The 12859-nt window shown below is 43.8% G+C and overlaps 1 protein-coding gene across 1 annotated transcript in view; it reads right to left on the bottom strand.

Annotated features, from left to right (window-relative positions):
• The window catches only part of LOC124143695 (beta-alanine-activating enzyme-like), a 43159-nt gene extending 40643 nt beyond the window's left edge, over nucleotides 1-2516 (bottom strand). Inside the window, exon 1 of the mRNA XM_046512749.2 lies at nucleotides 2100-2516. Within this exon, the coding sequence (XP_046368705.2) occupies nucleotides 2100-2101 (2 nt within the window). The 5' untranslated portion in view covers nucleotides 2102-2516. The remainder of the gene's footprint in view (nucleotides 1-2099) is intronic.
• Between the last annotated feature and the right edge of the window lie 10343 nt (nucleotides 2517-12859).

The raw sequence follows: 12859 nt of genomic DNA, 5'->3' as shown, positions 1-12859 counted from the left end.
AAATGCAAGGGTAGCGTCAGGGCGCATTGGGACACCGTGCCCGGGGTGCATTGGGACATGTCCCAATGCACCCAAAACATGTGATTCTAAATGACCAGCATGTTATCATTTTATGAATTCAAAATGTAATTAATTTGACATTTGCTTTGGATTTGTTTCTTGAACTTTGATGAAATATCAATGAAAGATACTTTTCTGGTAGGTTCAATGACTGGTCTCCTTGGCCTTCCAGTGGAGCTTATTGAGCTGATCTACAGATATCTTCCGGTCAAAGAATTAGTTACATTCTGACATTTACCGTATATGACCGCGTATGAATGACTTTTTCAATATAATTACAACGTTTTTCATCTTATATTTTTGAATATCTGCGAGTACCGGCACATGTCTTGCAGTCCGACTTCGCAGTGTTTTTTGTCTTTCAATTCCTGATTCGGCTTATCCGCGGGTCATATCATTTTCTTTCGTATTTCAATGGTCAAATTAACACCTCGGCTTATCTACGGGGTCGGCTTATCCGCGGTCATATACGGTAATTAGTTGTTTCTTTATGAAGTTAGCGTCCTGAAAAAGAACTAGTTATTTACAGACAAGATCTATCCAAATTTCAAAGTTCTATGGCCATGTCTTTGTTAATGTCCCAATGCACCCCAGTATGTGTCCCAGTATATTTTTTTTAAATCACTGTGTTTTAGTAAATTTCATGTTTGTGAAATACATTTTTTGTTCAGTGATTCATTATTAAAGTGTTGATTAGAAGAAGTGTCAGTTTCTTTATGAATCCATTTCATGTGGGATGTAGACTGGATAATAAAGATTTTGTCCCAATGCACCCCGGTCTCCCCTACATAAATTATGTCCATTTTTCAGAATAAATAAATAAAGCAAATATATAGATTCTAATTGAAAAATAATAGTAGTGCGCGTTATTACAGGTATACCATGATATGGATTACTAATGAATAAAAATCACCATACGTTTGGAAAAAAGGACTATTGCGATTTTCAAAATCATGCATATTTTGATCTTGTTAGAAAACTTTACATAAGTGCCAAGTCGAATCGAAATAATAATATACAGAAATTAGAAAGAAGAGGAACTTTTCGCAACCCTTTTTCCTGTATACAGTGTCTATTACACATGCATGTGATCATTTGACTAAAGCAACTTCTAACAAAGATTGCAGACGATTATGAAGTTGTCAAAAATGTGATGGAAACTACTGGAAAGGGTTTTTTTTTTGTTCAAGTACATAACAAATTACAGATGAAAGAATGCATTGAATATATTGGTACATATTGCAATACATGAATCACTATTACAATAAATTGCAATACGAAAGTCAGGCCAATACTCATCACTAGAAAATATCATAAAAAAATTTAATAAGCTAAAGTAAAACGAAAATATTTTTTTATCATTCCTTTCCATTAGTACTAAAACAGTTAGATCTATGCTATTTTTCAATGACATCTTCCTTCAGCTGCACATTCTCATCTTCATCCATATGCCACAAGTTCCCATACAAATAAATTAGTTTTGCACTTAGCCATCAATGATTGTTACAATGTTTAAGAACATTTTTCACAACTACGAAATATATCAGGATTTCCTTTGTCACAATTAAGAAGGATTAAATCAAAAGATCCCACAAAGCAGAACACTTAAAATAGCAAAAAGCTCAATTGAACAGCATTCTAAAATATAAATCTGGCTTTGGTTTTATTTTTCTTTAGTGTCATAACCTGACATAAACACGTAGTTCTACAAAACTGTATTTCAGAAGTATCTAGTCTCAGCATTATTCTTTATCATTTGTCAAAAACAGGGAAGAAATTCTGTGTCGTTATAACACACTTACATGATTAATAAATCATTTTTGACACATTGAAAAAAGTAAATCACACATCTAAAAAAACTTAAGAGAACAGGCTTGAGAAAACAGGAATTAATTGAGTTTAGCATCTGCCGATTTTGTCAAAAATGGCAGAAAGCAGATGTGAATTTGCATTTTCATTGTCATAACTCAACAATGCACAAAAGCTACTCAAAAATAATTACTCAATATTAAATAAAACATATATATATAAATGCTCACATTTCCTCAGGTTCGATAAGATCAGCAAGTCCCTGCACCCATCCTTACAATGCTGCAACGTGCTGATTCTCGCCAGTATACTAGGAAATGATAAAATCGCGACTCGGATAGATCGATATTCTCTTGGGCTTTGCTTTAATTGGGCTCGGCTTATTCATTCATCATAATTGCCACCATTGTCAACGTAATTCAATGATTGTGTTGCGGTGAATGCGGTAAACCGCCCCCACGCCTTTGTGTTAAGGCCCGCTGTCAAATAATTCATCGTCAGAAAAAGTGGCAAGCATATGCTGTTTGTGAGACTCTAACACATCTAAATATGATCCCGTGCTTAAGAAATTCAAAACATTTTAAATACATCTCATAACTGTGTATTTACCACAAAATATCGTAAAGATTTTGACACCCGGAAGTGTACACTTTATATGGTTTTACAAAACAAAAGAACATTAGAGTTGTCTGCCCCTGGGGGATTTTACGTCAAACTGGCGTCGGATAGTTCCAACAGCCAGATGGTCCGGTGACACTTTGAGTTATCATAATAATATATAACATTTCAGTCAATATATAACATTTCAGTGTCTGTTTAGTGTTAAACAGTCATATGGCTTGAAATTGATTCTCTTTCTCGACCATAGCTGAAATTAACAAAAATCTAAATAATTGTGAAACACTATTGATGTGAACAAATTACCTCAAGTATGGCTCAAAGATCGTTAATCAAAGTTTTTATCTGTTATTCCTTGTATATTTTCTCAAATTGTGAGAATAAAATGTTACAGGCCATATTGCTGTATGCATTAAACCTACAAAATATTTTTTATCACTATAAAAACACTGCACACAGCACAAATACACCGAACAGGACAGAAAAAAATCTTGTTTTGGGGTAGTCTTTCTTTAGCAATATTAACGAGTTTCAGAGGCAAACGTTCTCAAAGGGAATTAAGTTGTTCAAATTGCCCGAAGGTGTGGTTTGATCGACGAAAACAAGCCAGCCTTTGTTCTCATTTCATGAAAAGAAATATTGATTTTCTTTTTCACGACGTCGTTCGGATTATGAAGAAAATTAACGTGATGTCTTGAAATTAGAGTCGAGATTTTCGTTTGGGGCCATTTTCGATTTGTGACTATGTTTGTACCTGACATAATGTCACCTTGCCTTGAACAACACACGGAACAAAGTTCAATCCTAGGTATCCGCAATTTCATTTAAATAGTGAAAAATAGGGGTTCCAATAAATCTAACTCAACATAAAGCGTTGGACAAACTTAATTATATGGAGAGCCAAGGCGGGGAATTTATACCTGAACACAGCTGATCTCGGAATGATCGGAATTGAATTTTGAGCTGGGTTGGGCTGGGCTTGGCTTGGCTGGGCTGGGCTGGTTGTCGTGTTGTGTGATACTTGACTTATTACATCACGTGTCACTTCAAGATTCGCAGCAACCAGTCAGAATTATAAAACATATAATTGCCGAATATTACAAATATAGTGAAGTGTTATCTTTAATGTCGTAGAGGAAATAGTTAAATACTCTTAAACATCATCCAAGAGGTTTTTATCAATTTCGAAAAGTTTATAAAACATAGAATCGCCTTTATTCTGCTGAGGATATGTATATTTTATAGCTACTTGAACATATTTCTGAAAAAACGTTTATTTCTGTTAAAAAAAAATAAAGTTTTGAGCTGGCTTATAAAAAACGTCATTTTAATGTTACTCTGTTCCATCAGACCAAGAGAAAATACGGTGCTATTGTAATTACTGTGATGATCAACATATCAATGAGAAATGCACGACTGCTTTGTGCAAAACTCCTGGCATCATCCAATAATTCTTGATGCGTTAATAGCAGCATGACCGTGGGTAGTTAGAAGAGTGGAGTGAGTCACACGGAGTTTAATGAAGCCTAACCCCCACACGAGACAGCCCAGTACCCAGGGGCCACGTGTAGGGCCTGATCATGTTGCCGCGCTTCACGGCTCAATACAAGCCTTTCAAGTTTTCATGTAATAATGTGTTGTAAATATTATATTCGATTAGTTGACTTTAAATGAAGTACTAATAAAACCTCATCCCAAGATCCTCGGCTATGGACGGTCCGCCATTTAAAACAAACGAGTCTCTTCAGTATCACGCACAAGGCAATATGCTTTTAGTTTTGGGGATTTCGGGTGCTTTTTGTGCTTTGTTTGTTTGTTTTTTATCGAAAAGCCTATACAGCGATGAGTAATATTCACTAACTCGCTTTGCTCAGCCTTACAAAAGAAAATATTTCTGCACGATGACTTATTTTTAATCGACAGATTCGTGTCTTGTCTATTCAAGTTAGACCTTGATTTGTCTTTTATGGCCTTGCCCATGGCTGCGTTTTTGTGTTAAGCTTCGTCGCTATGGGAAAATTAAAGCTGCAATGTCAGATTTTGTGTGTGTGTGTGTGTGTGTGTGTGTGTGTGTGTGTGTGTGTGTGTGTGTGTGTGTGTGTGTGTCTGTCTGTCTGTCTGTCTGTCTGTCTGTCTGTGTGTGTCTGTGTGTGAGTGACTGTCTGTGTTTATGTGTGTATCTATTTCTATGTGTGTGTGTGTGTCGGGAGCGCATGTGTGCATATATCCCACATTACCAGTATACCATATCCTGATAAAGAAATTTATCGTCTACACAATCAGTTCTTGTTTTGTTTTTTGTTAGGAATACAAGCTGCAAATTATGTTTTACTTAACGACATCGCAGACACTTTATTGACTAAACCTGATTCCCGTTCACGGTGAGTCCCGCATTTTATTATTATAACTATTATTACATGTTTTAGTCGATATTTCGTTGTGGAATATTTTTTCTTTGGAAATCTAGTTCGTAGTGTCTTTGACATACAGCCATGCTTAGATGGTAAATCGATCTTTGCAAAGTACAAGGTAATTAATTCATTTAAAGATGTATTACCCCGTATCAAGTAAAACACAATGCAGAACAGTTATAGAGAAAAAAAGCCTTACAGTTCGGATCTTGCACCTTTAAGAAATGTTTTCAAGTGAAAGTCATCCCTCGTGTTTGTGGTATTTTTAATTAATTTGTCTCTTATTTTCCCGTACAATGAACATTCGAAAAAATATTGAAAGCACTTTCGCTTGGATCCCCACCACGACGTTCAAGTGTACTCGACAGGGCAGCTCGAACAAATCAGCATTTAATTCACTACACTGATGCCCGCAATGAGTATGCAGGACATTTAATGATCTTTACCACAGCCACAGTACGAGACACCAGATGGACAGAGGAGAGCTTGCACAACATCACGGCAGTATTGGGTTTCTTCTTTCGATACGACTCTGTTTCATTATTAGTCAGGGAGTTGGGGGCATGGCCTAGTGGCTTACAGCGTTCACTCGTTACACTGAGGGGAGGTTGGTGGTCGAGTGGTGACAGCGTTCACTCGTTCCGGTGAGGGAGGTGGGTGTTCTAGTGATTACAGCATTCACTCGTTCCCGTGAGGGAGGTAGGTGTTCTAGTGGTTACAGTGTTCACTCGTTCCGGTGAGGGAGGTGGGTGTTCTAGTGATTACAGCGTTCACTCGTCACCGTGAGGGAGGTGGGTGTTCTAGTGATTACAGCGTTCAATCGTTCCGGTGAGGGAGGTGGGGTTCTAGTGATTACAGCGTTCACTCGTCACCGTGAGGGAGGTGGGTGTTCTAGTGGTTACAGCGCTCACTCGTTCCGGTGAAGGAGGTGGGTGTTCTAGTGATTACAGCGTTCACTCGTTCCGGTGAGGGAGGTGGGTGTTCTAGTGGTTACAGCGTTCACTCGTTCCGGTGAGGGAGGTGGGTGTTCTAGTGGTTACAGCGTTCACTCGTTCCGGTGAGGGAGGTGGGTGTTCTAGTGATTACAGCGCTCACTCGTTCCGGTGAGGGAGGTGGGTGTTCTAGTGGTTACAGCGTTCACTCGTGCCGGTGAAGGAGGTGGGTGTTCTAGTGGTTACAGCGCTCACTCGTTCCGGTGAGGGAGGTGGGTGTTCTAGTGATTACAGCGTTCACTCCTTCGGGTGAGGGAGGTGGGTGTTCTAGTGATTACAGCGTTCACTCGTGCCGGTGAAGGAGGTGGGTGTTCTAGTGGTTACAGCGCTCACTCGTTCCGGTGAGGGAGGTGGGTGTTCTAGTGATTACAACGTTCACTCGTGCCGGTGAAGGAGGTGGGTGTTCTAGTGGTTACAGCGTTCACTCGTTCCGGTGAGGGAGGTGGGTGTTCTAGTGATTACAGCGTTCACTCGTGCCGGTGGAGGAGGTGGGTGTTCTAGTGGTTACAGCGTTTACTCGTTCCGGTGAGGGAGGTGGGTGTTCTAGTTATTACAGCGTTTACTCGTTCCGGTGAGGGAGGTGGGTGTTCTAGTGATTACAGCGCTCACTCGTTCCGGTGAGGGAGGTGGGTGTTCTAGTGATTACAGCGTTCACTCCTTCGGGTGAGGGAGGTGGGTGTTCTAGTGATTACAGCGTTCACTCGTGCCGGTGAAGGAGGTGGGTGTTCTAGTGATTACAGCGCTCACTCGTTCCGGTGAGGGAGGTGGGTGTTCTAGTGATTACAGCGTTCACTCCTTCGGGTGAGGGAGGTGGGTGTTCTAGTGATTACAGCGTTCACTCGTGCCGGTGAAGGAGGTGGGTGTTCTAGTGGTTACAGCGCTCACTCGTTCCGGTGAGGGAGGTGGGTGTTCTAGTGATTACAGCTCTCACTCGTTCCGGTGAGGGAGGTGGGTGTTCTAGTGATTACAGCGCTCACTCGTTCCGGTGAAGGGAGGTGGGTGTTCTAGTGATTACAGCATTCACTCGTTCCGGTGAGGGAGGTGGGTGTTCTAGTGATTACAGCGTTCACTCGTCACCGTGAGGGGAGGTGGGTGTTCTAGTGATTACAGCGTTCACTCGTTCCGGTGAGGGAGGTTGGTGGTCGAGTGGTTACAGCGTTCACTCGTGCCGGTGAAGGAGGTGGGTGTTCTAGTGATTACAGCCTTCACTCGTCACCGTGAGGGGAGGTGGGTGTTCTGGTGATTACAACGTTCACTCGTGCCGGTGAGGGAGGTGGGTGTTCTAGTGATTACAGCCTTCACTCGTCACCGTGAGGGGAGGTGGGTGTTCTAGTGATTACAGCGCTCACTCATTCCGGTGAGGGAGGTGGGTGTTCTAGTGATTACAGCGCTCACTCGTTCCGGTGAGGGGAGGTGGGTGTTCTAGTGATTACAGCGTTCACTCGTGCCGGTGAGGGAGGTGGGTGTTCTAGTGATTACAGCGTTCACTCGTCACCGTGAGGGAGGTGGGTGTTCTAGTGATTACAGCGCTCACTCGTTCCGGTGAGGCAGGTGGGTGTTCTAGTGGTTACAGCGTTCACACGTTCCGGTGAGGGAGGTGGGTGTTCTCGTGATAACAGCGTTCACTCGTCACCGTGAGGGAGGTGGGTGTTCTAGTGGTTACAGCGTTCAATCGTTCCGGTGAGGGAGGTGGGTGTTCTAGTGATTACAGCGTTCACTCGTTCCGGCGAGGGAGGTTGTTGGTCGAGTGGTTACAGCGTTCACTCGTTCCGGTGAGGGAGGTGGGTGTTTTAGTGATTACAGCGTTCACTCGTCACCGTGAGGGGAGGTGGGTGTTCTAGTGATTACAGCCCTCACTCGTTCCGGTGAGGGAGGTGGGTGTTCTAGTGATTACAGCGCTCACTCGTTCCGGTGAGGCAGGTGGGTGTTCTAGTGGTTACAGCGTTCACTAATTACGATGAGGGGAGGTGGGTGTTCTAATGGTTACAGCATTCACTTGTTACAGTGAGGGAGGCGGGTGGTCCAGCGGTTACAGGGTTCACTCGTTACGGTGATGGGAGGTGGGTGGTAGAGTGGTTACAGTTTTTCACTCTTTATGGTGAGTGTGGGTGGTCTAGTTGTTGACAGCGTTCACTCGTTAGGGTGAGTGTGGGTGGGTGGTCTAGTTGTTGACAGCGTTCACTCGTTATGGTGAGTGTGGGTGGGTGGTCTAGTTGTTGACAGCGTTCACTCGTTATTGTGGGTGGGTGGTCTAGTTGTTGACAGCGTTCACTCGTTATGGTGGGTTGGTGATCTAGTTGTTGACAGAGTTCACTCGTTACGGTGAGTGTGGGTGGTCTAGTTGCTGACAGCGTTCACTCGTTATGGTGGGTGGGTGGTCTTGTTGTTGACAGCGTTCACTCGTTATGGTGAGTGTGGGTTGGTGGTCCAGTTGTTGACAGGTTTCACTCGTTACGCTGAGGGGAGGGGAGTTGTTTACAGCGTTACGGTGAGTGTGGGTGGCTGGTCTAGTTGTTTACAGCGTTCACTCGTTAGGGTGAGTGTGTGGGGGTGGTCTAATTGTTTACAGCGCTCAATCGTTACAGTGAGTGTGGGTGGCTGGTCTAGTTGTTACAGCGTTCACACGTTACAGTGAGGGGAGGGAGGTTGATTACAGCATTCACTTGTTACAGTGCGGGGAGGTGGGTGGTCCAGTGGTTACAGCGTTCACTCGTTACAGTGAGGGGAGGTGGGTGGTCCAGCCTTCTACTCTGACATAATAGCTTTGACTACTCTACAAGCCATCGCCCATGTTCTCAGGCATATGTCTCTTCCCACCCAGACGAGTACTACCTCTCTGCTGTCACGTTTTGAGCGTTCCACATGCTTCGAAAATGAGTTGAGTCTGACTGAAAGACCTATAAATCCGACATATACGGGAAGCACTAAGGGGAATCCTGAGTGGATGTGAGATCAGGTATGTGCCCCACAGATAAGGTAACTACTAGTACGTTGATAGCTTCGCTGTGAAGCATTTTACTGAACAGCTCTAGGTGTCATGGAGGCCCAAGGTGCAGCAATTACCTTGCGTCCCTTGACTGCACCATGGGTTCGAATCCAATTTTAGCCCCGAGTTTTGTCTGTCCTCACCGCCCTATTTTATTACGCCACAGTAGCAAATATGATCTGCCTCGCCTTCCTCAATCGGGAGCAGGCGCACGGGTGGCCCAGTCGTCTAAGGCGTCGCAATTCGCTGTGCAGAGTTGCGTCTCTTGGACACGCCAGAAACCTAGGGCTGTGGGTTCGAATTCTGGTTCATCCCGATTATGTTTCAAGGTTTGTCAGCACCATACCCGTGTTCATGGGTTTCACCAAATTGGTAACCGCTCGAGACCTGCACCACTTCGGGCTTTCCTCTCACTTTAAGTTTCCTACCACATATAACTGGATGTTGTTGAAAGCGGCGTTAAACCCAACTCACTCACTCACTCACTCACTCCACAAGGAGCAGACACGCCGTGGCATTATTGAAACACAGGTAAAACCCACCTCGCGCGATTTTCTAGAATTCATCTTGTTCCTTTACTCCAATGGTCAACGTACCAAAAATCCTTTCCGTTTTAATTTTTTTTGACAGGATTAAATGTAGTAGCAACAGTCACCAAGTCGAGGGGAGAAACACAGAGACACGCCCAGAGCAGACGAGGAAACCGCACACGTAATGCCATATTGGTGCACGGCTACCGCAAAACCAATAACCGAATGGAGCACAACGCGAATGATTTAAGGATAGGGGCTGTGAGCTGCTTGCCAGAGACAATATCAGTGTCCTTGCAGCTAATGAAGGACTCGCGGCTGTTGTGACATAGGATTACAGCGAGGACTACGCGGGTTCATCAAGCAAATAGCTCTTAGCAATGTGGATTACTGTAGTAAGTTCCTGGTGCCTCGGTCTGATATCCCATTTCAGCAGATCCGGTAACCTAGAAACAAGCTATTATATCAACATCTGTTTTTTTCATCTGAGTTACTTTAATTTCCTCTTCCACTTGAAAAAAATGACAGATTTCTTTTTTACGGCATTTAGCTAAACGATTACCCCTAGCTGTCTAGAAGTAATCTTATTGATATCTTCTCTTCGTGTTTGAAACATCTTTGTTTCCATGTTAATTATTTCTCAGCCGAATTTGTCCGATTATGAGGTGTTTTTTTCTGTTGTCTAATAAAAAAATGTCTTAACCACGTGAAAGGAAAGAATATATATGTTAATGTTTAAGACTGCTACCCACATATGATTTTTCTGTCTTCTCCAACTTCTGAAATGTAAATTAAGTGAGCGAGTGAATGCATGTCTGGTTTTATGATGGGTCCTTGAAATATAGGAAAAACTGTGACTGAGAGCTGGAGCACGTCCCACGTCATCAGGGTCTATGATGTCGCGCAATCAGGACCACCCCGTCTCTATTTTAATAAGTTTGGACTTCTAGCTGGGACCAAGCATGAGATACTAGCTGGGACCAAGCATGAGATAATAGCTGGGAGCAAGCTTAAGATACTAGCTGGGACCAAGAATGAGATACTGGCTGGGACCAAGCTTGAGATACTAGCTGGGACCAAGCTTGAGATAATAGCTGGGAGCAAGCTTAAGATACTAGCTGGGACCAAGAATGAGATACTGGCTGGGGCCAAGAATGAGATAATAGCTGGGAGCAAGCTTGAGATACTAGCTGGGACCAAGCTTGAGATACTAGCTAGGACCAAGAATGAGATACTGGCTGGGACCAAGCTTGAGATACTGGCTGGGACCAAGCTTGAGATACTGGCTGGGACCAAGCTTGAGATACTGGCTGGGACCAAGCTTGAGTTACTGGCTGGGACAAAGCTTGAGATACTGGCTGGGACCAAGCTTGAGATACTGGCTGGGACCAAGCTTAAGATACTAGCTGGGACCAAGCTTGAGATACTGGCTGGGATCAAGATTGAGATACTAGCTGGGACCAAGCTTGAGATACTGGCTGGGACCAAGCTTGAGATACTGGCTGGGACCAAGCTTGAGATACTGGCTGGGACCAAGCTTGAGATAATATATGGAACCAAGATTGAGATAATAGCTGGGGCCATGTTTTGGAAAATAGTTAGGACCAAGCATGAGATACTAGCTGGGACCAAGCATGAGATAATAGCTGGGAGCAAGCTTAAGATACTAGCTGGGACCAAGAATGAGATACTGGCTGGGACCAAGCTTGAGATACTAGCTGGGACCAAGCTTGAGATAATAGCTGGGAGCAAGCTTAAGATACTAGCTGGGACCAAGAATGAGATACTGGCTGGGACCAAGCTTGAGATACTAGCTAGGACCAAGAATGAGATACTGGCTGGGACCATGTTTTGGAAAATAGTTAGGACCAAGCATGAGATACTAGCTGGGACCATGCAAGAGATAATAGCTGGGGCCAAGCATGAGATACTAGCTGGGGTCAAGCATGAGATACTAGCTGGGACCATGCAAGAGATACTAGCTGGGACCAAGCATGAGATATCAGCTGGGGCCGTGCCTGGGAAAATAGTTAGGACCAAGCATGAGATACTAGCTGGGGTCAAGCATGAGATATCAGCTGGGATCAAGCATGCGATACTCAGCTGGGGCCAAGCATGACATATTACCCGGGGGCCAAGCTTGAGCTACTAGCTGGAACCAAGCTTGAGATGTTAACTGATGAGCATGAAATAATAGCTGGGACCATGCATGAGATAATAGCTGGGACCAAGCATGGGGTAATAGATGGGACCAAACATGAAATAATAGCTGGGACCAAGCATGGGGTAATATCTGGGACCAAACATGAGATAATAGCTGGGGCCACGCATGAGATACTAGGTGGGACCAAGCATGAGATAATATCGGGGACCAAGGACGGGATACTAGGAATCTAGCTGGAACCTAGTTTGAGCTAGTATCTAGGATCAAGCTTGAGATACTAGCTGGGATCAGGCTTGAGATACTAGCTGGGAGAAAGCTTGAAATACTACCTGGGACAGAGCTTGAGATTGTAGCTGGGACGAACCATGAGATACTAGCTGGAGTCAAGCATGAGATACTAGCTTAGATCAAGCATGAGATATTAGCTGCGACCAAGCAGTAGATAGTAGCTGGGACCAAGCATGAGATAATAGCTGGGACCAAGAACGACATACTAGCTGGGACCAAGCTTGATATACTAGCTTGGATCAAACATGAGCTATTAGCTGCGACCAAGCATGAGATAGTAGCTGGGACCAAGCATGAGATACTAGCTTGGATCAAGCATGAGCTATTAGCTGCGACCAAGCATGAGATAATAGCTGGGACCAAGCATGAGATAATAGCTGGGACCAAGAATGAGATACTAGCTGGGATCAAGTTTGAGATATTAGCTGGGACCAAGCTTGAGATACTAGCTGGGACCAAGAAAGAGATACTAGCTGGGGCCAAGTTTGAGATAATAGCTGAGAACAACCATGAAATACTACTTGGGACCCAGCATGAGATACTATCTGGGACCAAGCATAAAATAACAGCTGGGACCAAACATGAGATACTAGCTGGGACCAAGCTTGTGATACTAGCTGGGACCAAGCTTGTAATACTAGCTGGGACCAAGCTTGAGATACTAGCTGGAACCAAGTTTGAGATACTAGCTGGAACCAAGTTTGAGTTAGCAGCTGGGTCAAAGCTTGAGATAATAGCTGGGATCAAGCATGAGATAAAAACTGGAACCAAGCATGAGATAATAGCTGGGACCTAGTTTGAGCTAGTAGGTGGAACCAACTTTGATATAATAGCTTGGGCCAAGCAAGAGATAGTAGCTGGGACCCAGAATGAGATACTAGCTGGTACCAAGTTTGAGATACTAGCTTGGGTCAAGCATGATATACTAGCTGGGACCAAGCATGAGATAATTGCTTGGACCAAGCTTGAGATACTACCTGGGACCAAGTTTGAATTAGTAG

This window comes from Haliotis rufescens, unplaced genomic scaffold (assembly GCF_023055435.1).
Source record: "Haliotis rufescens isolate VD_foot unplaced genomic scaffold, xgHalRufe1.0.p SCAF_7, whole genome shotgun sequence".
NCBI lineage: Eukaryota > Metazoa > Mollusca > Gastropoda > Lepetellida > Haliotidae > Haliotis > Haliotis rufescens.
Note: the sequence above shows the minus strand (reverse complement) of the source record. Positions and strands in the feature narration are given on the sequence as shown.